This window comes from Barbus barbus (assembly GCF_936440315.1).
Source record: "Barbus barbus genome assembly, chromosome: 12".
Classification (NCBI taxonomy): Eukaryota; Metazoa; Chordata; class Actinopteri; order Cypriniformes; family Cyprinidae; genus Barbus; species Barbus barbus.
In genome coordinates, this window is record NC_136740.1 from 19,480,579 (window position 1) to 19,507,882 (window position 27,304).

The window sequence follows — 27,304 nt, forward strand, 5'->3', positions numbered from 1 at the left end:
ATTTCGACTTTATTCTCGTAGTGTTTCGACTTTATTCTCGTAGTTTCGACTTTATTCTCGTAACATTTCGACTTTATTCTCGTAACATTTCGACTTTATTCTCGTAACATTTCGACTTTATTCTCGTAACATTTCGACTTTATTCTCGTAACATTTCGACTTTATTCTCGTAACATTTCGACTTTATTCTCGTAGTTTCGACTTTATTCTCGTAGTGTTTCGACTTTATTCTCGTAGTGTTTCGACTTTATTCTCGTAGTTTCGACTTTATTCTCGAAATATTACGACTTTAATCTCGTAATCTTAGATTTTTTTTATTTTTTAAGGTGGCACTAAAACGCCGTCGTATGAAACAGAACCGGCCGTTCTGGAAAAAAAAAAACAATCTCATTATAGGGGTAACGTTAATCCACCCAATGAAAATTTTTTCAGCATTCACTCACCCTTATGTCGTTCCAGATCCGGTATGATTTCCTTCTTCTGTTTAACACAAAAGCGGATATTTTGAAGAATGTTGAATGACCAAACAGTTTTGGTTACGCTTTGACTTCCATTATATGAAAAAGTATGAGGCATCTCTCAAATATCTACGTTTTATGTTTCACAGACGAAAAAAAGTAATAAAATGACATGAGAGTGAGTAAATGATGACAGAATTCCCATTTTGGGGTGAGCTATCCCTTTCAGTTTAAGCTCTAGAGGAGGGGTGCCCAACCCTGTTCCTGGCGATCGACTGTCCTGCAAAGTTTAGCTCCAACTCTAATCAAACACACCTGGCTTTAATTTTCACGCGATCCTGAAGACCTTAATTAGTTGCTTCATGTGTGTTTGATTAGAGTTGGAGTTAAACTTTGCAGGACAGTCGATCGCCAGGAGCAGGGTTGGGCACCCCTCCTCTAGAGTATAATGTGATTTTTAGAATATAGTAAATTAAAATCACATGAGATTCAGATTACGTTATCAGATTGTTTGTTTAACCTTTTTTTTGTGTTTTTGCAAACTTAGTTACCTATTCAGTTTAGACTGATTTATAGGGTTTTGCTTAAGTTTGGTTCTTCTCTCAGCATATAGGTTTGGAACAACATGAGGTTTAAAAGTCCACCCAAAAATCCTGTCATTAGTCACCCTCATGTTATTCCAACACTGTCTAATTTCTTTCTTAATTTTTTTTTTTTTTTTTTTTCTGTGGTGGAACATATTTTGAATAGAACAAAAAGAAGTTGTTTGGTTACAGTGGTAACCAAAACTGTAAGGTTGCCAACTATCTCCAAATATCTTTTGTGTGTGTGTGTGTGTGTGTGTGTGTGTTTAAAAGCGGAAAAAAGTGTAAATATAAGCATTTAAATGTGGAACAGATTTAACTTTTCATGAGCTATTCCTCAATAAACTATTTCATAAATTTCATTTTGGGTGAACTGTTCTTTTAAAGATCTGGGCTGCTATAAAGATTGCAGGGTTGATCCCACAGCCCTGCACACCCTCGGGGTGTTCTAGAAGTCATTACAATTAGTGCACTATTTGCCTTTGCCAGAGACATCTGCTAAATTAACATGTGACCACATGTTGAATGCTTATTGCCAAGGAAATTCCCTTGTTCAGTTGCTTCTACATTGTGTAATAGCAACATTTTTGTGCCATGTTACAGCTTTTTAATTGTTTTAATGTACACTTTTACAGATCATTGGTGCATTTTTTGTTTGTGCATGCTGCCTAATGTTTGAACATGTTCTGTTGACTTGAAAAGCAACATTTAACCACAAATTGCACAACAGCTTTTTGTACCATATACATGTCAAAATAGTAAAAGCATAAACAAAAAAATATTAATAACAATAAAAACAAATACAGTATTTTTTGGTTATTTATTTTAATGCACATTTTCAGGGAAACATTTAATGTATAATGATATGTTTATGTATTTTACAATGTCTTCAATCCCTTTAGAAAAAATTGCTATGACTTTTGGTAACCAGTTATAAATATGAATTATTAAATTCAAGCTTACACAACTGCAAGATGCTTTTGAGCAGTAAACCGTGCTGAGCATCCCTACATGATAAAACGCTCCCTGCCACAAGTCTCGGGCGAAAAAACACTAGGCATAGCAGATGACAGACAGACAATAAAAACACAATGGTCTTAAACTATCTTTGCAACACCAGTTACAGAGTAAAAAATTAATTCAAAAACAACATGTAACAGTTGTTTACAGTTGTTATTTTGTGTCATCTACATTGAAGGACCCTGTGTCACTTACACTGCCAGAAGTATTTTAAAGTGTGTGTCGTGTGCATCTAGATACTGCTATATGTGTCAGAAAGGTAAACGTTTGGCTTCGAAGCACAGTGGAAAAGTTAAAAAAGCTCTTTGACGAAAATGACACAACATTGGTTTAGCACTACAACGTTCCTTCATTTAGTGGAGTGTAGCACATTAGGCCAAGAGACAGAGGTACGAGTACACAGAGAGGGCAACGGTGCTGTGGCATTCAGCATGCATGCAAACAGAAGGTTAGCACACGCTACCATAAATATCTAATGCACTAATGTGTAAAGCAACACTGCAGTCAGTCCCTGTACTATTTACATAGCTATTTTATGACACTTAAATTTGCCCGAACATCAATCCAGAGATTCAAATGTAAGGGGGAAAAAAACGGCTCCTTTAGTTTAGGATTGGCAGATTATGTCACCAGCAGAGCAAGAAGCAGAGCGACACAAGACGTAACTACATAACTAAATACAAAAATAAGGTCACAACATCCATCATCTGAAAACACAATGCACTTCTGGTTAATTAGTGATCAATTCGCTCATAACACCATTGTCCTGCTCCCAAAATATAGTGAGGAAAGAACAAGGTTAAAGACAAAATTGGTATTTGGGGTCAGTTGCTCTGAGGGAGAGCGAGAGAGCACAACAGAAATAGTGGTGGGGTGCAGATGATGATTAGAAGTGTGCTAGAATGTTCTTGTATGAGTGTTTTTATTTGTTCCTTTTTGTAATGTGTATGAGATAACCACCCTAAAGTTTTATTGTCTGAAGTCATGATCAACTGAAACGTTATGAAGTAAAATGCTGACAGATTTACACTCTGAGCACCTTAGTGCAGGATGACTGTTTAGATCCATCAGGAATACTTCATATTCCCATAGGCAGCAGTGGTGAAGAACAGCATATGCAGAGCATTACAATTAAAACAACATGTTAAGCCTCTGTACACTGTGACTACAAAATGCAACTCCATGTTACATGTACTGAATCTTATTGACCGCGAAATGTAAAATTGTATTTCATGAGCATGAAAAGTACAGGCATCAAGGATGCAAGAGTGTTTATGTCTGTTAACTGTAAAATCAGGTTATTATGAATTCTGGTTATTATTCCTGTCCACCCGCTGAGCAAAAGCAGTTGAATCTGTCAGTTTTGTATGGATTTGTTTGTCAGTTCACATTTCTAATTGTGGTTGGTGAGTGATTTGTCAAAACAGGCGCAAACAAATCAGCTGTATGTACTCCTGAAATCGTGCTGAAATAACATTCTGTGTCTGGTTGAAATGACTCAATGGAAAGACAAAGCCAGCAGATTCTGCAGGTTCTGCTCAGTTTGCAAGTTGTGCTTAGGACGTGACCCTTAAAGCTTAAAAGGGACTCATCCTTGTTTTAAGGCTTCAGTACTGTCCTAATGGCACACAATGGAAAAATCGAATTTATAACAGTGTATTCATGATTCAGCATGTATCACATCTGTACCAATTCTACATACCAACAAAAGAGTAACACTTTAAAATAAGGTTAATTTTAGTTAAATCATTAGGTAACATGAACCAAAAAATGAACAGCATAAATAAAATTTTAATTTCTGCATACACTAATGCATTTTAGCATCTCAAGTTGTTTAAATGAAGAAATGTTGTTTTACTTTTTTCAGCTTTATATAGTGTGCATTCTGTCTAAATGAATATTAGTTAATGTATTATGAACAAACATAAATTGACAACAAATAGAATATTAAATAATAGTAAATTAACCTTGGTTGCTAAATGCTGTAAAAATTGTTCATAGTTAGTTCATGATACCGTATTCTTAACTAATGTAAATTAACCTTTCTGAAAAGTGGTGTTACTAAGAGAAAACAAACCAAGAACTGATCTGGATTCCATGTCTGAGTGTAGTGAGCAAAGCAGTCTTCTGAAACATCTGAATGATGGCACTAACATTTTGCAAGCAATGTATTATGCAGTACAAATCGCATCTATTAGATATTGAATATACAGTATGCAAGTCTAAATGCTTACAGGCTGATGGCATGAAATAGTTCACTTACGTAAGTTCATGTTTTACATAACACAGAAGTTTGGTATGATAAAGCATTTTGCAAAATGAGACAATTTCAGGCATTTTCTCAGCGCTTTAAAGAAAAGAATAAAATTGTGATTTCTCTGAATAAGAAACAAGAAACACAGTTTATACAGGGACCAGGTGCTCCCCTACAGTTTAGTCGGACCGGCCTTGGTACTCATGCTCTTCTGACCTTAGTATTAAACTTGTTTCCTTTTGAGCCCCCAGGATTCATTGGATCTACAGCAGCCACTGTGCTGCGGCAGCCAGCAGCAGAGCCGACCCCAGGGTGGAGGCTAGCGAGGTGGAGAGGGGCCCACCATTGAACACCAGCTTGTAGGACACCACTTCCTGCTGCAGGCCGCTCTCCTCCACCATGCAGCGGAACACGCCCTCCTTCAGAGGCAGGTCAGGGGTGGGCGCCAGCACACAGGAGGAGCCAGAGATGGTGCAAGGATATTGCTTGATGCAGTTGTCTTTCTTCCAGCGGTAAGTGGCATGATAGGAATGCACGGGGCACGGTAGCAGGATGGGTCCATCTTTATCCACTAAAACCTGTTTAGGGATGGTGCTACGTGCCTTAGGAGCTGTAGCCCAGGATGACAGGAAATATTTTAGTGTGATTAAGTAATTTTGAAAAAAAAAATACTTTGAAGGGGTCATATGATGTTTTTTTTAAAGATCATTATTTTGTGTATTTGGTGTAACAGAATATGTTGACATGCTTTAATGTTCAAAAACACATAATTTTTCAAATACTGTACATTATTGTAGTTCCTCTATGCCCCGCCTTTCTCAAACGAGTCGTTTTCTACAAAACCCCTCCTTCCGACAAGCACAGTCTGCTCTGATTGGCCAACTGACCCAGTGCATTGTGATTGGCCGAACACCACAAGCACGTGTCGGAAATGTAACGCCCCTTACAATAATCGCGAGCTTCAGCTTTCAAAGTAAATATAAAGACAGTTAATAATGTCCTTAGTTTTACCATCAGTTCAAGCTCTAGAGGGGAACAGAGTCACGTGACAGACACAGTAATGATGCTCGTATGTATTTGCACACAAGCCACGATTAAGAAAGCCTTATTCCACTGTGATGTGACCCTGTCTCTCTCACACACGCACACACACACACAGGCGTGCAAGACTCTGCATTTGGACAGTCGATAGCAAAAACTTAAACTATTAACAAAACATACTTAGTTGCTGTTTCAGAAGCGCCAGATTGTCATAGCAAAGCCAGAATTATGTCCTCTCCAAAGTTCACGAAACGGTCATCCATAAAATGCGTTGCACAAATTTGAACATTTGGGTTGTGCTGTTGTGTTGTAACTTAACTAATGATTCCTAAATGCATCTACTTTCGGAAGGCCAAATAAAGTGCTTTTGCTTTCACCTAGAAACACACAGGAGAAGCACCCGGCTGCAGCCTGCAGATTGAGGCGGGGCTGCACCTGGGGCGGGGCTGCACGTGTCGCCCCGCCCACAATGCTTCTCATTGGTTAGTGGCAAAGTAATGACGTAGATCGAGGCGGAGCTGCAACTGGGGCGGGGCTGCACATCTCGTCCCACCTACAAGGGTTCTCATTGGTTAGTGGCGTCAAGTCATTACGTCGATTCTAGCGGTTTTTCATTTACGTTCTTCTTGGCTGCATGGTGAGTACAGGCGAGCTACGTCTCTTGTCTAATTTGTTTAATTACAATTTTTAATTCTGAAGTGCCGTTTAGTGTGTTGTTAAAAGGAAATGTAAAGTAGTTTCAAAATAAAATCGCATAACTTTACTCACTCAGCCATGTCACGCAAGGTGTAAAGGTCTGCTTTTAAATAACCAGGTCTGCGTTTCCCAAAAGCATGGCATAATGCTGCCTTCACGTTCTATCGGAAATTTTATAATTCTCACTATTGAAGTTGTAATTACGAGCTCATCCCATTAAGGTTTTGGAATGGGAGGGCGTTCATGTGCAATATTTACGAGAGCACTTGAAGGCAGCATTAGAAAGTTAGTGTGTGGTTTTAGTGGGATTATGAATTTGATATAGTGTTCCCAAAATAAGCCCCTTAAAAATAAATACAGTGGCAAAACTGAACCAGCAGAAGTAATATAGGACAAGTTCAAATTAACAATGGCTATACAAATTTATTGTTTTTCTGTGAATAAAATGATTAAATGTTAATTATTTAGATATTATTATAATAATATCTAAATAATATCTAATACTGATTCTCTGTATTTCCTTCTGTTTGCAGATCCTTGTCATTGTCATCCCCACCCCTCCATCTCTCCTCTTTTTTTGTTGTTCCTCAATTTATAACCCAAAGGCTCTTTTAAGATCCATTACCCCTTGCAAAAATGCACAAAACGGTGTTAAGCAAGGGGGAATGTGAGCAGTATTTAAAAAGCTGCACTAGTGAGTGCCCATTCTGCAGTTACTCCAGTATGCCAGAACTGATGTATTATCACATCAAAAATCACTTTCAGTGGGCAGTTCAACATCATGGTGAGTTTAACTGTCTTTTGCTTATCTCACTTTATTTAAAGTATAATATGGTGCTGAACCAGCCAGCAATGCACTGTGCATGCTTCGGATTTAATTGCTTGTGAATTTGTAGAAGAATATTTAATTTTAAGGTTCAGGTAAACTTAATTTTCTGCATTGCGCGCATTGACCATGGGTCTTTGTTGCTGAAATCACAAATAAATGTGCTTGCACATGGATGGTGCTGATGAAAATTCTGTCTTGCGACTGTCCACTGTCCAGAGCAAAATGCAAACAAGTGAAGGTTAAATTTAGGCAATTTTCAACAAACTTATTTTCTTTTGTTTGCCCTTTCAGATTTCACCATTTTAAAATGTCGGGCAAAGTCCCACTTTCACTGCTGCTATTGTTCAGCGACTGTAATAACTCGGGCAAATTTGCTGAAGCACATTGCCACCCATGCTTCACCACCAACCCAGCCTCGGTCTTCCTCGGCCCAGCAGACGCCGCCTCAGTCCTCCTCGGTCCAGCAGACGCAGCCTCAGTCCTCCTCGGTCCAGCAGATGCCGCAGACGCAGCCTCAGTCCTCCTCGGTCCAGCAGAGGCCGCCTCAGTCCTCCTCGGTCCAGCAGAGGCCGCCTCAGTCCTCCTTGGTCCAGCAGATGCCGCAGACGCAGCCTCAGTCTTCCTCGGTCCAGCAGACGCAGCCCCAGTCTTCCTCGGTCCAGCAGACGCAGCCCCAGTCTTCCTCGGTCCATAAGGCCTCATGAGTATAAGGTTGACTTTAAGTAATCTTGCTTCTTGCTTTTTCTAAAGCACTGGCATGGCTAACATAATCTTAGATGTGCATATGAAAGAGTTCTGTTTTGTGTGTGTTTTTGGATACAGGTGTTGTGAACTGGGGAAAATGGAGTGAAACATCAAAGGCTGAATTGCGGGTGCCTTTTGAAAATAAAGAGTGTAACACCTGTAAAACCTTGTTCAAATCCTGCTCAGGTTTTAAAGGTAATGGGAAGCGTGGTTACCTGAGAGGATGCTACGACAGCATAGAGGACCCAGACTGCTGTTTCATGTGCCAGTAAAGTGTATTAAGAAGGAAGGTTTAATGATTAAAGGAGATTAAGTAATAAAGGAAGAAAGTGTGTAAAGGGTGTTCATGTTTAACCAGACATTTATATGTACAAAAAGATGTGTTATATACAAATGTACAAATTTCACCTTTCTTTATCAGAATTAAACCGTTTCATACCTAAATAAATAATTGTCTTGGCATGTTATTCATATACAAACAATGCTGATATTTTTACCATAAGATTTTCATTATCAAGTAAATCCATAAATTATTAATTTGGTAACAATATGGTTCATTAGTTAACATGAACTAATAATGAACTGCACTTATACAGTTAACTAACATGAACAAACAATAAACAACAGTATTTTCAATAACTAATGTAAACAAAGATTAGTAAATACAATAACAATTGTATTGCTCATGGTTATAGTTCATGTTAGTTAATACATTACTGTTTAATGAACCTTATTGTAAAGTGTTACCATTAATTTTAATAACATCTTAAGGCATGACACTTGCTGAGAATATTTAACTTTTATTTAAATGTTAATAATACATGTAACAGTAAAGCATATACTGAAATTAAAATAAAAAACGACCATAAATAACTTGTAAGTGGTAAATGACCAATACACATGAATAGAAATAACTTAAACTTAAGTTGTAAATAAACTATATTTGTTGACATTGCGACTGCAATGAAGTCAAAAGCAGTAATTGGATTCTTGCTTGGAAATGTACATAAAATGAAATGTTTTCCAAAGATTAACAAATTTACAATGTATTGTTTAATACTATATAAATTTACCAGGTATAAGTAATTAACGGGTTCACAGGTTTGTTTTATATAATTATGTATTGCTACCAATTATGTTTCAACCGCATTTCCTGTTTACCGCGGCGTCGACGTCATTACTTTGCCACTAACCAATGAGAAGCATTGTGGGCGGGGCGACACGTGCAGCCCCGCCCCAGGTGCAGCCCCGCCTCGATCTGCAGGCTGCAGCCGGGTGTACTTGGAACATTTGGGCAGCATTACGCAAATATTTCCACACCGTGACGTAGACGTGGGGGTGTGTTTGAATGAGCCGTTTTAGGGGGGCATGGCAGAGTCTTAACTTTGATACAGAATATCTCTTTGGTTTTGAGACTTTAGTCTTTGTAACTTCAGGGATCTTATCTACAGTGGTGTGAAAAAGTGTTGATGTTAATTTTTTTTGCATGTTTGTCACACTTTAATGTTTCAGATCATCAAAAAAATTTTAATATTAATCAAAGATAACAAAAATAAACACAACATGCAGTTTTTAAATGAAGTGTTTTTTTTTATGAAGGGAAAACAAAATCCAAACCCACATGGCCCTGTGTGAAAAAACACAAAAAAAACATAACTGTGGTCACACCTGAGTTCAGTTTCTCCAGCCACACCCAGGCCTGATTACTGCCACACCTGTTCGCAATCAAGAAATCAATTAAATAGGACCTGCCTGACAAAGTGAAGTAGACCAAAAGATCCTCAAAAGCTACACATCATGTTGAGATCCAAAGAAATTCAGGAGCAAATGAGAAAGAAAGTAATTGAGATCTGTCAGTCTGGAAAAGGTTATAAAGCCATTTCTAAAGCTTTGGGACTCCAGTGAACCACAGTGAGAGCCATTATCCACAAATGGCGAAAACATGGAACAGTGGTGAACCTTCCCAGGAGTGGCCAGCCGACCAAAATTACCCCAAGAGCGCATCGACGACTCATCCAAGAGGTCACAAAAGACCCCACAACAACATCTAAAGAACTGCAAGCCTCACTTACCTCAGTTAAGGTCAGTGTTCATGACTCCACCATAAGAAAGAGACTGAGCAAAAATGGCCTGCATGGCAGAGTTCCAAGAAGAAAACCGCTGCTGAGCAAAAAGAACATAAAGGCTCGTCTCAGTTTTGCCAGAAAACATCTTGATGATCCCCAAGACTTTTGGGAAAATACTCTGTGGACTGACGAGACAAAAGTTGAACTTTTTGGAAGGTGTGTGTCCCATTACATCTGGCGTAAAAGTAACACAGCATTTCAGAAAAAGAACATCATACCAACAGTAAAATATGGTGGTGGTAGTGTGATGGTCTGGGGCTGGAAGACTTGCTGTGATAAATGAAACCATGAATTCAGCTGTCTACCAAAAAATCCTGAAGGACAATGTCCAGCCATCTGTTCATGACCTCAAGCTGAAGCGAACTTGGGTTCTGCAGCAGGACAATGATCCAAAACACACCACCAAATCCACCTCTGAATGGCTGAAGAAAAACAAAATGGAGACTCTGGAGTGGCCTAGTCAAAGTCCTGACCTGAATCCTATTGAGATGCTGTGGCATGACCTTAAAAAGGCGGTTCATGCTCGAAAAGCCTCCAATGTGGCTGAATTACAACAATTCTGCCAAGATGAGTGGGCCAAAATTCCTCCACAGCGCTGTAACAGACTCATTGCAAGTTATCCCAAACGCTTAATTGCAGTTGTTGCTGCTAAGGGTGGCCCAACCAGTTATTAGGTTTAGGGGGCAAGCACTTTTTCACACCGGGCCATGTGGGTTTGGATTTTGTTTTCCCTTCATAATAAAAAACTTCATTCAAAAACTGCATGTTGTGTTTACTTGTGTTATCTTTGATTAATATTTAAATTTGTTTGATGATCTGAAAAATTAAGGTGTGACAAACATGTAAAAAAATCAGGAAGGGGGCCAACACTTTTTCACACCACTGTATGCACAATCAGCTTGTATCACTCCAAAGAGAAAGGAAAACATGAAATCGCATCATATGACCCCTTTAATTTTATACATAGACTACTGTTCAAAAGTTTTGGATCAGTAAGATTTTTTTTTTGGAAGAAGTCTCTTATGCTCACTGAGACTGAATTTATTTTACCAAAAATACAGTAAAAACAGTAATATTCTGAAATATTTTTTAACATTTTTTAAATAACTGTGTACTATTTTAACATTTTTAATCATAACTTTTTCCTGTAATGGCAAAGCTGAATTTTAGAAGCCATTATTTCAGTCTTCAGTGTCATATGATCCTGTCATATGATGTCATATGAAAGCCAAGAAACTTTATTATTATTATTATTATTATCATTGTCGGAAACAGTTGTGAGCTTTTTTGTAGCAACAATTTTATATATATATATATATATATATATATATTTTCAGGATTCTTTGATTAATATAAAGTTTAAAAGAACAGCATTTTTTTTTAAGTACAATTTTTGTAACAATGTAAAAGTCTTTATTTTAAATTACTATATTTAATTTATTTTAAATGCTATTTTTGCAGACATGATATGACTATTAATGTCTATGTCTCTTCTGAACACAGAACACTTGCTCTTCATTTTAGGTGTGTATTGTTCTGTCATTTGTAAATGAGATTTTCAAAAATAATTTTCAATGACATTAAACCCTGTTAGGTCAGCAAACTCCAGAACAAATATTCTGGTCACACATTTTAAGGTCCAATTCTTGCTATTAACAACCATTATCTATGACTTTTTCCTCAATAAACTCCTAATTTGTTGTATAGCTAGTAAGGCAGTTGTTAAGTTTAGGGATGTAGAATATGGTCGTGCAGAATCTTTATAAGTACTAATAAACAGCCAATATGTTAATAATAGGCATGCTAATAAGCACCTAGTTAATAGTGAGAATTGGTCGGCACCAATAGCCTAGTGGTTAGTGTGCTGACATACAGCACAAACTGCTCACGGTGACCCGAGTTTGATTCCCGTTCCTAGGTCCTTTGCTGATCCCGCCCCCCACTTTCCTGTCTGCACTCCACTGTCCTATCTAATAATAAAAGACATAATCCCCCAAAATAAAAAAAATACATATATAGTGAGAATTGGTCCCTATACTAAAGTGTTACCAATATTTTTATGTCAAGCAAAAGAAAAATGCAAACTATATATAGAATAAATGCAAAACTGGGTTTCAGTGGGAATTTGGGAAGAAGAAAAATCTGAAACTGTTTGGAAATATTTCAAATTCTTCATTGCTATAAAGTTTTTAGAGCTACAACCAGACAACCACATGTTTAGAAGTCTTTTTGAACAACCTACCTGTAGCATAGCCACAGACCGAGGCATTGGAGTGGTCAAGGGTCTGAACAAGGGTTCTGATTTCAAAAAGGGAGAATAGAAAAATACAATTTTACCTCAACAGGAAAAACAGTAATGCATTATTGTTTTGGGATATTTTTAAGTCCATATGTACCCAGTGCTAATGTTGTAGTTTGGTGGGATTGCAGTACATTTCTTCTTGGACACATCCCACGCACAATATGGATCTCGTGAAAGGATGCATTCCTGGCAGTTGGCTCCGTAACGACCACAGTCAGCCAGGGGGATGCGCTGCACCTCAAGCTCTGTGCCAATATAGAGATGACCCTGGCACAAAGTAGAATACAGAGGTGAAAGGTGCCACCTGGCTCCAATCAAAAACACTTTGAAATATCTATGTGAACAGCCTTTAAAATTACTTTCTGATTGTAAAGTTAAAATAGTGATTGAAAGCTAAATATATTACAGTGGAATAATATGTCCTACCACTGCAGGGTAAAATTGGCCTATTTTAAAGTGATTTAGCTTATTTAAAATGTGGGCCTCTACCTTTTTAGAGTCAATGGCCATGTTGATGATGGGACTATCATCGTGGAATAAAGAGTACTGTGCAATGATAAAGGCTCCTTCTATGGCATGCAGCACCTTCAGCACTTTTCCCTTCTCTATACAAAAAAGGAAAAGACACAAAAAGAATAACAGAATGAGATTAAAATATATGGGATGCAAGATATTTGTGCCATATATAATATTTTTTGATAGTAGAGATTCTTTTATTTTTTTATTTATTGGTATCACTTAGTATAATAATATATAATATAATCCATATTATCCATATAATATATAATAATGGATATTTAATTGTGCTGCTCATTTCCTCTATTTTTACATTTTGATTACCTTTGCTACATCTAACACATATTAATCTTCAAAAATACTAATAATTTAATAACACTGTTAAATGTAATCTTAGCAAATCTTAAAATGATTATCCATTTTCTATACTATACATGCATATATTGTAATGCCTAAATTCCCTTGTAGCATTTAAAACTGATGATTTTAGTTTGTCATGTTTTATTTTTATTTATTTAGGCAAAATAGAATAGTATATTAAAATCAGCTATTTGTCTGTCAATAAAAATTCCAATATTGGTGTAGCTTGCACAAATATACTATTTTAGTGCTATTTTAAAGCAATTCTCTGCAATTCACAGTACCTGTGCCCAGATAAATGATGCTGTAGTGTTCATCATTGACAGCCAAGACGGTGTCTGCCACAATATGTGTGAAGTGATCTTGAACTGGCAGGTCTAGAGGAGCTTCGTCGACCGGGATGATCATGTCCTCAATCTCAGGGTGATCCTTGATCACAGTCAGGATCTTCTGGTTATGAGCCTGAGTGTTATTCCTAAAAGCACACTGGATAAAGGTGAACCATACAATTTAAGAATCAGGCTGTGCCTTTGCTTTGTAGATAGATAATTTAATAAATGTTCAGAATGTAATCATACTGTATGTATAACAACATGACTGTCTGTTGGCACATAATTTTGCCTTTGACTGGTTAATGTTTCAGTGTTGTACCGTTCCAGGACGGGGAGTTGACAAAGGTGAGTTGTAGCCCTTCAGTTTGGATGTAGAAAAGGCTTGGTCAATGTCTTCAATGGAGTAGGCACACACTACGGTGGTGTTCCTGTGGAAAGACATAAATGTGGAAATGGATCTTAAAGGAATAATTCAAGACAATTTTTGCAAGCGTTGTTATGGATGATGGACTTATATTTTGGCCAGAAGTGAATGATGGATTTGTTTTTAACGGGATCCTCTGGTGAGCAAGTGATGTAATACTAAATTTCTCCAAATCTGTTTTTGATAAAGAAACAAACATATTGGATTTTAATTTTTTTGTGAATTATTACTTTAATCGGTTACAGATAAATGTAATGAGTCAAGTACAGCAGCAAAGCACAGACATAAAAATTCTGGTTAATATAGTTAAAAAATAATATTTTTTATCTTTTGACCAATAACTATTTATTCTACTTAAAAATAAATAAATAAAATTAAACACTAAATATAAATTTGTTTGTTTCAAATGCAACAAGTGTATTTAAGATCCTCAAAATTATAATGAAGAGTATAAAAAATGTCCAGATATGAATTCAGATATTAATTCGGAGATCTGCTAAAGATTACGTTTACCAGTGTTATTAAGTGAGTGTTAATATAAAAATTGTGAAAAATGAGTGTGCACTAAACATGCATTAATTTTACAATATCAAACCAATACTGATAAATAAAAAAATAAAAACTGTAATATTGATTGATATGGTACCAATATTTGTATATACACTGTAAAACTGCTGGGTTAAATACAACCCAGCGCTGGGTAAAATATGGATGTACCCAGCGATTAGGTTGTTTAGACCCAGTGGTTGGGTTACTGCCCAGAAGGTTGGGTTAATTTAACCCAACTGTTGGTTGAAAACAACCCAGCATGTGTTATGTCCAGTATTTACCCAGCACTGGGTTGTATTTAACCCAGCATTTTTTAGAGTAAAAAAGTGAGCACAATTGACATTGTTTATATAAATCTATAGGGATTTATTTTTTGGTGCATAATGTAGTCTTGCTGGAGGCATCATTCAGCAGCCTGATGTCAAATGTCTTCCTACTCACTTTTAGACTTTACATCTGCTTACCAAGCATTGGAGAAGATGCCATATATCAACCCAGTGCGTTGATGAGAAGACAGAACGAAAGCCTGCTTGAAGTTGTTGTACTGTACAGGAGTTCCAGCTTTCCCACACATCACACGTGCCTTCAGGAACGTAGTCCAAGAGTTCGGCAGCATGTTCTGAAGCCCTCCCTCATCAACCTGAGCCACAGATTCAAAGGTTAACAGAAACCTAGAGCCCGCAAAGCAGTGTATATTAAGCAAGAATGCATAAAAGATTGTTACCATGCAAACTCGCCCTATGCGAGCCCTGAATGGCTCTTCATCTAGACTGGCTGTCCTGTTGACCTCAGTGACGAAGAAATAGATCTCATCTTTGAGTTTCTCTGTGTGTGGTATCACAGCGGCTCCTGCAAACTGGGGATCTGAGAGAGATGGTGAGAGCAAATTTATTATTTTCAAAGACTCAAACTTACATTAGTCTTTGAACCTATACCTTGGTTGAAATTAGATTTTTTTTATGTTTAAAATGTCTTCTCCTATCCCTTGTTAATATGCAGAGATTTAATTTGTCATTTGTGTGTTTAGTTCACCAAAAATGTAAACACTGTTGTGCTGCTATCAACATTGGTGTTTGAAAGGCATATCATGCAACATTTACTCATCCTGAATGACATAAGGCTGGGGTTGGACTAATGGTAAAATTCAAATTAATAATTCATAATATATATTTTTTGTATACTACTATTCAGAAGTCTTTCATTCATTGAATTGTTCAAAAGTGACATTAACGGCTTTTTAAAATGATCACAAAAAAATTGTTTCAAATAAATGCTGCTCTTTTATTTCATCAAAGATCACGATTTCCAAAAAAATATTATGACACTGAAGACTGGAGTAATGGTTGAAATGTTAGCTTTGACATCGCAAGAATAAATTATATAGAAATAGAATAGAAACTCTTATTTTAAAATGTAATATTTCACAATATTGTTTTTTTTTTTTCTCTCTCTCTATTTTTATTTTTGATAAATTAAATCCAACCTAGGTGAACATAAGTGACTTGTTTTGAAACATTAAAAAAAATCAATATATTTATGCATTGGGGGGGGGGGGGGGTGTCACTCCACAATATTCAAACAAACTCTGTTTTACAGTACTGTACTGTATCAGATTAAATAATAAGCTGATATAGCACAGGTTAATCCATTAGTTCAGTCCTTCATGAAAATCTTTGCTAATGCAGTTTAGATAACAACTGTCAACTCACTCTGTAACCATTTATTCTCTGTCTTCAGCTGCTTTTTGGAGCCATATGTGCGACGGATAGAGCCAGTCTGTCCTGCAACCGCTGACAGAGCAGAGTACAGATTCCCATCTAAATGAGGAGAGAGAGATAAGTATATCCATCAGCCAAACCTCTGTGACTACAGTTCTGTCAAATCAAAGATTCCCTTAAACTTTGATTCAAGTTTAGCAATGTTTGCAATACTTTGAAACTCATACTAAAAAAGAGGCCTGTGAATGCACACACAAAGCAATTTCATGGCAGCGCTGCTTCTACATCCGTCTAACTGACAGTTAGAGACATCGTTGAGACATGCTACTTCTTTCAGAATCAGTGTTGACCTTTCAGCTCTGCTAAACTCACATGGCATATAAAATACTAAATTTTCTCTTTGTCATATACGATAGGGATTGTTGTTCTGTAATTTCATCCGCTACACTGTATATTTTCAGTAGAGACCTGTCAAGATTTGATTCCCTGAGCCTATAATGCATTATTTATAACAAATGGATCTCTGTTCTCTGAGGGATGTAATTTATGTCAGGTCAGAGAATAAAATTCATTAAAAGTTACATTACAGTCTGATGTACTTAAATACCTATCAAAATGAAGGAGCTAAATGAATGAAACAAATAACATTCTCTCTCGTCTTTCTTGCATTATATCCTTTCTTTTCCCTTTCTCCATTCCCCTCCTCTCTCTGTACCTGCTGACAGACTGATGGAGCGCTGAGAAGGGAAAGGTGCCAAGATGTTAGATGCTGCTGTTTCCTCTGGCATGTCCGTCAATACACTGTCATTTACCTGGGTGAGAGAGATGATGTGATTATTCACTACTTCTTAGGCTTTTCATAAAAAAAGCAGCCTAGGCACTGCAGCAATTCGAGAAATCAGGACACTTTTTAGCAGAAAAAATGCTGAAAACTTTTTTCCATAATCTTATTTATACACTAAATGTGCGTCCCACATTTTTTTGTATAGCTTTCCGTTCTGTCCCTAGGTTTTCATCCTAGGGAAACTGTTAAATGGTTGGGTTATAAATCACACCCACGGCAGAGACACACTAAGGTTATGAAAATGTGCACAATCATACAGAAGCAGTTAAATAAATAGCCTGAATTCTACCAAAGCAGCTGAGCTCGCAGGGAAAACTAGTCTCATTTTCCTTTGCTCTTTCCTGCTATCCACAGAAAATGCTGAAGCGACTTATATTCGATAAGTGTCTTCACAACAATTTGTGATATTAAAGGAATGTGAAATATCTGCATTGAGCAGTTGTGGTGTGCATGCTTTTTATTTTATTTCTTCAATTACAGAATAGATAGATAATTTGGCCTTACTGTGTCTCAAACAGTAGAGCATTGCACTGGAAACACCAAAGTCAAGGGTTTGATTCTCAAGGAAAGCAAGAATTGATTAAATGTGTACTCTGAATGCAATCTAAGTTGCTTTGCCAAATGCATACATGCAAATATAGACACTAACAAAGAAAGACATCTTAATCTTAAACATTTTTGTGGTTTGCTTACAGATGGAGTTTAAATTGCTTCAGGACTGTGATAGTCACATATATAATGGCAGGTAAGGCATCTTACCAGGAGCCAACATTTAGGAGCACCTGCTCTTGTCCCACACACCACGAATGAATCACCAACTCTCTCAATTACTGTGATGAAATTATCACACTCTTGCTACAGAAAAATGAAAGAACACAATATGTGTCAATGCAAAACATATAGACAACATATATTATAAATTACAGAAATAGAGTTGCTAAACACAGTATGTCAACTAGTGTGGGACTTTTTTCTATACTAAACTGGATTTTGAGGACATAATCAAGTTTGTTTTTCAGAATAATCCACTTAACAACTCCTAACCACCATCTTTATTTAAATATTTAAAGAAGCTCATCACTCATCAGTTGGCTGTCTGTGCCATTACCCTTAAAGAATAGCCTCATTCAGTCAACTCTGAATGATGACCTGCTCGTCATGGATGACTATTTCTGTATTTCTTGAACCAGGGCAGTGAATCCAGCCAGGCTCCAGCTTGCATAATGGGGAGCGTGTTGGAAACATGGTCGCAAAAATTCTGATTACAGTTTTAGAATTCTAATCCAGCTAAACCTGATGGGTGTAATTCAGTCAGAGGGTTTATGAGAAATGGATAACTGGACACTAGTCATTTCTTGTGGTTAGATTTGTGAGTGCACTGAATCATTAGGCTTAAATGAGTCAAGATAATGTTATTCTCACAAGCAACTGGAGGTCTGAATTGACTGAATATTGGGAGATTGAGAATATTGTTTCTCTTACCTTCCACGCTGGTGATTTAGAGAAACACGTCTCTTTTGCATTCTCATCCATTACCGCCTGGATCTGTGAGCACATCAAAAATATACTAATCATGCCGCCTTACATACATAACAATGTAGCAATGAATTGTTCTCATCATGTTATTGCTAGATTCTATAATTACAGTGAGAAACAGGTCATAAAGTGTTATGGTGACAGTAAAAGGATAAGAAATCATAACTATCCCTCCCTGGCAAGAAATGCTTGCTTTTATACAACCACCAGTAATCGTTTCAGAGAGCCTCCATTATAAAGCATTGTTCTGCTCCATAAATAATAGCACGTTTTTGCTACTTACTGAGTACCAGCTATCTAGGTCAGACTCAGGATTTAGAGCAGTGATAGATCTACTTTGGCTCCAGGTTATTGTGTCAGCCCCCCTACCTGCTTGTCATGCACTCCTTTATTACTGAAGGTGAGCTTATAGATGACCCCTTGGCCCCCCAAATACAGGACATCAGTTTCCTGTTGGTGGTAAACCGTTGTGTAGTTCTCCGGTTTCATGAAGCGAAACCGAGGTGACTCTATAGGGAAATTGACAGAAATGCAGTGTATAAAATTGTTCTGGCAGTCTTTAAATGTATATATTCACATACTTCATGAATAAATAATTTGTGACTACGAAAATAGTGGTTCTGAACAGGAGGGTTGCAATTCAAAAATGGGTCACAGGGAAGAACTATGCAAATAATAAAATACAACTAGACATAAAAATATGTATAGTTAGGATAGCAAAATAAGTTTTTTTTTATATGAGATCATTTAAATGCATTAAATGCTTCATGTGTCTTTTATTGTTGAGATAAAAAGCTGTGCATCCAAACTCCATGATGATATTAACTGAATATTTGAAACAGTGTTGCAACCAACTTCATCAGAACAGATTTGGAAAAATTTAGCATTACATCACTTGCTCGCCAATGGATCCTCTGGGTGCCGTCAGAATGAGAGTTCAAACAGTTGATAAAAACATCACAACGATCCACAAGTAATCCAGTCCATCAGTTATCAAAGTGAGTCTATTGTGAATCGAAAAGTTGCATGTTTGTAAAAAAACAAATCCATCATTAAGATGCTTCTTGCGAAATACTAGTCCATAATCCATAATAATGCTTCATCCAGTGAAAAAATTAATCACCTGTTGTTCCCTCAAATTAAAATCCTCCAACATCTTTGTTTAGAATTGTTTTGGACTGTTTACATTTGATCTGTGCATATTTCAGCCTGATTCAGACAAGACCATTTTTCCTCACTGGAGAAAGCAATATTATGGATTACGGACTCATATTTTAGCTGGAAGCAATGGTATTTAAATTAAAAATGTCTTAAAGATGGATTAAAATATGCAGCTTTTTACTTCACAAAATGTTAATTTATGTTGTGTGCATTACTTGTGGATTATTGTGATGCTTATTAGCTATTTGTACTCTTATTCTGACGGCACCCATTCACTGCAGAGGAACTATTGGTGATTAGTGATGTAATGCAAAATTGATCCAAATCTGTTCAGTTGAAGAAAACTCATGAGTTGATTTTCACTGTTAAATGGGTTTTTGGAGCAAAACCATTTGAGATCGGAATGATCTAAATGATTAATTAAAATGCCTAAGCCACTTTCATGGGTGTTTTTCATCTGACCTAAATGGAGAAAACGGTCAAGGGTAACAGCTATGTAAAACTAAATTATTTCCACTACATTGTATAAAGCGGGGATTTGTGATTATTTCATAAAACTAACATGTTGCAACAGGTGTTTGTCTCGGTCTGCGCTGGTAGAGATTTCATCTTAATAACTGGCTATTCGAAGCGGGGGCTGCGAGGTCGAAAAAGCCTGCAGACCAGTCTGATCCGGTTTCTATTTGCATACGAAGGTGTCGTTTTCCATAGCACAGTACTTTAGTTGATGAGATTACTTGTCTCGCCATCGCATTCTTCGTGATTTCAGGGAAGACGTGCGCTGAATTGAGGATTCGGGGAAGCGTCGTTGTCCATGGTGCTGAAGTGGGCGGTCAAACACAAGCTCATTGGAGACACATATTGGTCTTTCTCGTTACTTTCTCATATCTGTAATTGTGAGTGGTTGTAGTATCACGTAACTGAGGGCGATGACCGTGAGACATGTTGATGTTTTCAAATAAACATTTGTGAATCGTATGACCCATATCGGCTGTATCGACATAGATCACTGTGAACGTGCTCGGAATAGCTAGATAATAGTGGTAGGTTTCGCGGAATTTTCCATGGGCTATTCTCTTCTGCGAGTGTGCTTTTCCGTGCATCGCATGTTGTGCCCTGAGTCTTGGAAATGCATCAGTTGCTGCAGTGCCATCATTCCCGTTAGCTCGCGCACCTGCATTGCAGCTCTGTAGATTGCGTCCTATGAATTTCTTAAATCAAAACAGAATTCTACACGAAAACTGCTTTAAAAACCAGCAACGTCATTCAATGCATTTACAAGTTTATAGTTAGAAAGCGAATGATCGTTTCAGAAAATTACTTATTCCAGGACGATTCAGGAGCTTGTTTACTCATACATCCCAAGCAGGCTACTCGCTCTTGATAGCCTATGTTACTATGGATACACAGTCAAAAATCCTTCCAGCATCCTTGTATGAACCTTTGGTTCTTAGATATGTTAGATATGTTGGATCCATCACTATCTGCTTAATTTTTTATACAATGTAAGTACTTCAGGCTTTGCGTTTTACTGTATTTTTTCACTGTAGTCTCATATATATGCTTATGAACTCTTAACCATGATTAATACCACATACGTCATAAAGTGAAGTCATGACGTGCATATGAGCCTCAATCGGTTTTTGTTTTCAAAACAACAATGTTAAGCTGTCAGTGCCTAATCTTGGCCTGCTTCCATTTACTAACAATGTGATCTGACTTCTTTCTTACATACTAGTGGAATTGGAAGTCTTGTTACGCAGCAGCTTTTGTTTTCCCGAGGGGAAAAAAATACAAGCAATTTTAGTAAGGATAAACAACAGAGACTGAGAACGAGAAAATTCCAGAACTATCCACCGGATCCATTTGCAGACTAAAACTATTGCACCGAAGAAAAATAAAGTCTTACCCATTACGGTGAATTTCAGCCGAGGTGATTTTTCGGCCAAAACCATTGAGAAAAGAGTCGCCAGTATGAGCAGATTCATGTTGTTCCGCGATGCTTTAATTGGAGTGACGGCACGTTAATAAAAGTCTCGTCTTAGATTAAGACCGGTGTTGTTTTGTAGGAGTGCGCGTGTGATAAGCGTCCCTCACCAGACCTCTCTGAGAATCTGAGGGCTAATTGCCTTCTCGTCGCACCTTCTGAAAGAGCAGTGAAAGAGAGAGAATGGAGCGAGCAGACATGCGCTTACAACAGCGATCACGCGTATTGACATCTTTAGATAAAGCTAAACACTTTTTCATTTATTTATTTACATGCGATGCCTTGTATTAAATATGTCTTACAGTTTATATCATAGTTAAAGTTATCATAGTTTACATGTAGGGGTGTAAATAATTGTAAATAATTTTTCATTTAAATAATTCAGTTATTATTCATTTAAATAATTATAAATGTATGTATTGTTATATATTGGGGGCCAGCGTTGGGGGATTTTTTTAAACTCCTAGATGTGACCGTGAGTCTATCATTCGGATACCATCCTCAGACCAACGGGCAGACGGAGAGAGGAAGATCCAAGAAATCGGCCGCTTCCTGCAAACCTTCTGCCATGCACAGCCACCATGGAATCCTGGAACCAGTTCATTGGCTGGGCCGAGTACGTCCCCAGAATTCCTTACGTCAGGCCTCAACTGGACTCACTCCCTTCCAGTGTGTAATTGGGTACCAGCCACCACTCTTCCCCTGGTCTGGAGAACCATCTGAAGTACCTGCGGTAGACTACTGGTTCCGGGAAAGCGAGAGGGTCTGGGACGATGCTCACCATCAGCTCCAACATGCAGTGTGCAGGCGCAAAATGACAGCCGACCTTCGTAGATCCGAAGCTCCGCAATATCAACCAGGACAGAAGGGCTGGCTGTCCACCAGAGATGCGCCTGCTCTGCAAAAAGCTAAGTCCCAGATTTGTTGGTCCCTTCACCATCCTCAGTCAGGTCAACCCAGTCACTTTTAAGCTTCAATTACCCCCACAGTACCGTATCCATCCTACCTTTCATGTGTTGTTGAAACGCTACCACTCACCTGTCTCTCCCTCCACAGAGCCTGGTCCGAACGTCGAGCCCCCTCTCCCGCTAATCCTGGAAGACGGAGCCGTCTACAGAGTGAAGGAAATCCTGGATTCCCGGCGCCGTGGTGGTCAGCTGGAGTACCTAGTGGACTGGGAGGACTACGGTCCGGAAGAGAGATCTTGGGTCTCTAGGGATGACATCCTGGACCCCTCCTTACTAGAGGAATTCCATACCACTCATCCGACTCGACCAGCACCCAAAGGAAGAGGAAGACCACCACGTCGTCGAGGTTTCCGGCCCTCTGGAGCGGGCCGTGGAGAGGGGGGTAATGTCACAGATCGACCAGGCTCTCTCAGTCCACCCAATCACAGCGAGCACCCTCACCAGAGTACTAATGAGCACACCTGCACTGAATCATCACCTCATCACCAGTCACCATAAAACCACACACCTCACAGCCATCAGACGTCCGATCTCGTTCCAACGAAGTGGACTCACGTATGCTATCTCAGCTATTGATCTGTTACCTACCCAAGTGTGTACTTACCTCTTGTATTCCTTCCAAGTGTTGTCATCATCCGTGTCCAGGATCCAGATCCTTCCTCCGAGTCTCCGTCCTCCCGGAAGTGAGGTGTGTTGAGGTGTTGAGTCCCCTTCTGTAACACTTACAATGTTTTTATTAAATTGTGATGATGTTAAATACAAATTCAGCCTCATTAAAAATATTTTATGACCTGACACCCATATCTTGTACTTGCCTAAAATGACGGGTTTATGATGTGTGCAGTTAATAGATTACACTTGGATACTTTTAACCTAACCCTGGAGTTGGTTCACTCTCTGCCTATGCATCTAGAGATTGCAGTGATGCATGACAGTAAAAAATGACTTGAAATAATCTTGAAAGTACCTTGAGATAAAGTGTGCCCCTTAAAAGCATAAGTGTCTGACCCAGTATTTTAACCTTATGATGCATGCTTTAAAAATGACTAAATCACCAAAAAATACTACCCAGTGAATTAATGTAGGTTATTGTTATTTTGTAGAGAAGTAAAGAAGATTTTATTATCTATAATGTATAACTATATGTCTATATTTATCTTTCTCTCTCTCTCTCTTTCTATATATATATTTATATCAATGCCTATGCTATTTTGTCATTTTGAATATCAACATTTACACATTTTGTGCTATAACAACTAAATTAGCAAAAGTTTCTAATTTATTTATTTTATTTTTTATTCTGTGTGCTGTCTTGCCAATACTTACAAATACAACATTTTTATTTTTTAATACAAAAAATTTGATTTTGACAGAATCAGCATTCACTCGTCTTGCCCATGTTATTGTCCTATTCATCAAATTCATTAATACTTCAATATTTCTGAAGCTCAGATACAGTAAGCCAATGCTCAGTGCATTAGTGAAATAGTGGGCCTGAAAAGATACTTAACTTTGCCACTTCCTCATTCAGTGTAGATTATTTGACAAAAAAACTCCAACATTTATCATAAGTACTTTCAAATGTTGTGTGGGTAATCTGATATATTTCAGTTTCAAAGCTTTTAAATTGTGCACATTTGCCAACGCACAGGCCATTATCTCATTTATGGCTCTCTTTGGCTCCACCTAGTGGCCAAAAGGCATGAGTGCCATATACTTTGGTTAAAGTGGTGGCACAAATAGTTCCTATGGAGCGAATTTTGTGACAAAATTATACAAACAAATCCAGTGTTTTGCAAATAAACACAATCTGCTTTGCAAAGAAAAACTCGACTTTCAAACAAACGCAAAGTGATTTGCAAATACAAAACTCTATTTGAGACTAAAATGCAGAGGTATGTACAAATATATGTATTGTGTGTTACAACTGTGAAACTCATTTGCCTTTTTATGAGGAAACATGGCTTGATTTTCTCACATGCATACGGGCAGATTTTCTCAGATGCGTGCGGGCAGATTTTCTCCAAAATGCAACTTTCTTTTCCAAAAACAGCAGATGGCGCTGTCAGTGAATTTACGCTAGTCTCCCGAGACCCGAAACACCTCTTTAATTTTTCAGACTAATATGAGTGGGGAACAGATGAGTTTTACTCTATTAGTTATCTCTATAATTAACCATTTAGATGTTTTCACAAAGCGACCCTACTACAGCTACAAATTCACAAAAAGTGCTGTAAAGTTGTTAACATGATTGATTAGTTCAAAAATCAGTAGTGACATGGCTAAACATTTAACTAGGCAGTCTTTCCCTATAAAAAGCTATTACTTTTACTTACTTTACTTTTGTCATTTAGCAGACGCTTTTGTCCAAAGCGACTTACAAATAAGAAAAAGTAACTAAAACTAAAAAGTTACAACTCTATAAATCCTATTATCCTCTGTTGGATTGCGGGATATAGAATATATACATATATATTGATACAATTGTTCAACATTCAAAACAATGCAGGGATATAACAATATATCGTGTCACAATACAGTATATTGTAATACTAAGATGCAAATGTATAGTGGATAGCGACAATATTGTGTTGCTCAAGAAAGTTGCTCAGTTGCATTTGTGAGAAAATCTGCCTGCACACGTGTGAGAAAAGTTTCCTCATAAAAATGAGTCTCACAGTTGTAACACACAATACATATATTTGTCCATACCTCTTTTGGCTTTTCTCTCAAATAGAGTTTTGTATTTGCAAATCACTTTGCGTTTGTTTGAAAGTCAAGGTTTTCTTAGCAAAGCAGATTGTGTTTATTTACAAAACGCTGGATTTGTTTGTATAATTTTGTCACAAAATTCACTCCATAAGTTCCTCACATTTGTGAGTCTATAAAAGAGAGATCTGAACATACTGTAATCAAACTTTGTTTGACCATGGGATCATGTTGACTGCACAAATACATTAGTTTGAAAATAATAAACATGGTGTAAAAAATTGTTTTCACTCAGAAATTGCTAATAAATTCCACAAATAATTACAAAGAAATAGCAAGTAAGACATTAAATTAAACATGATATTTTGAAGTAGATTTTGTTTTGTAAAATGTACTACAACAATTTTGGTTTTATATTATGATAATTGTCATCTTAATAAAATTATTAGTTGAATTGTTGGCTTAATTGTAACACAATTTTGGAGAATTAGAAGCATTTTTATTAGATTTTTGAAGAAGATTCTGTTTGTGGGCTGAGCACATCTGCAGCCAGACAGACCTATATAACAGATTGAGACATCTAGAGGTAATCCTAAAGGGTTTAAACCACTGGTCATACACGTGATTATTATCTTTTTTTCTGGGTTATTCTGGGCAGCAGCAGAAATGATTTGCTCTGACTTACTCTGTCTCTCTCTCCCTGCAGAATCCAGTTAAAGCTTGAGAACTGTCTGTCCAACAAATCAACGGCCTACTTAAACCATCACTGTGAGTCCTCCATCCCTTCCTGTACGCTCAGACAATAATCGGTCATCAGCGTAATAAAACATACCCCTCACAGATCAATTTCATTTTGTTATTACATGGAAAAACTGTATAAATACTGTAATATCAAACCTAAATCGTAGGTAATCAGATGAGAGGCAGCAGGGGGAAATTATTTATCTGTTTAACAAACAAGACAGTGAGTGATGCAGATATTATGCAGATTTCTCTCTCTTGACACCACCGTTACATCTCATGCCATTTATCCTCCACGATTAGATGAGCTAAAGAAAAACTGCAGGCACTCAAGGTTATAGGTGCTGCATTGATGAAACAGATGGATCTTACATCTGGACTATTTTATACTGCACACAACAGAGTAACAAAGAGGTATGATCACAATGTCATTTAAAATTACAGCTGTTAACTATATTAATGAACCCTGCAAATTGTTCAGACTTTCAGGACTCAGAAATTAATTTTACCTAGAAATGAACTTGAATTTTTAATGAGGAGGTTTAAAATGGAACACTATGAAGTAAAGATAGCAAGGCGAGATTTTCTGAACAAGCAGACTTGCATAGTCTTTAATAATCCAATGGAAAACATGATAACATACAAATGCATTAGCAAAAACATAATAAAAATGTTGAAATATAACTTATATACATTACATAAATTGCAAAGCATCTTAGGTAAATAATCATGTGTGGTCATGACATTTGTGCATAACCATTTCACTTGATATTGTTAAAAAAAAGTCACAAAAGACATTTCTGAATGACCCTGCAAAATGTTTGTAATTTTACCGCAACCTATAAGAATAACAGCTGTAATGTATAATATCATACACAATATGTAATACAATAATGCATTTCAATCATTATCTTATCCAAATCCTCCAATTTTTAAAAACGTATGTTTACTTATTTTTCTATTGTAATGCTACAAACTACAATAGATGTTTATAGGCTGTTAAGAATTATATAGCAACATACATAGTTCTATGGGTTATATATTTGTGCAACGAAAAGTTACAATATCTAAAAATGCATTGCAACAGTTGTCAGATGCATCATCGCATGGCCTGCTCTGGTTTAATTTGGCGGTGAAATGAGTATCTCTAAAGGCTAACTGTATCAGAACCCTCTCAAATGAAGAGATTTTATTCATTATACTAAGAGCTGTGAGCCTAAAAAAAATCAAGCAATAACACACCAAATCGAGGGCACACCACTATAATATCCAACAGTTATTTAATTATTTAATAGTGGAATATTATTCAAATAATTTCTTTACACACTTCATATTATATATATATATATATATATATATATATATATATAATATTTTTATTTTCAATTTTTTTTCTCTTTTTGTT

The 27,304-nt window shown here is 37.1% G+C and overlaps 1 protein-coding gene across 1 annotated transcript; it reads right to left on the minus strand.

Annotated features, from left to right (window-relative positions):
• Positions 1 to 1,869: 1,869 nt before the first annotated feature.
• Positions 1,870 to 21,482, minus strand: LOC306878405 (semaphorin-7A-like; the record flags this gene model as incomplete). Its single annotated transcript, XM_079430742.1, has 14 exons — positions 1,870 to 4,926; positions 11,995 to 12,050; positions 12,149 to 12,321; positions 12,544 to 12,659; positions 13,215 to 13,416; positions 13,582 to 13,690; positions 14,700 to 14,875; positions 14,960 to 15,099; positions 15,945 to 16,052; positions 16,669 to 16,765; positions 17,557 to 17,652; positions 18,280 to 18,342; positions 18,703 to 18,842; positions 21,404 to 21,482. 14 exons carry the CDS (start codon positions 21,480 to 21,482, stop codon positions 4,580 to 4,582), a joined length of 1,902 nt encoding a protein of 633 aa, XP_079286868.1. The 3' UTR covers positions 1,870 to 4,579.
• Positions 21,483 to 27,304: the final 5,822 nt, after the last annotated feature.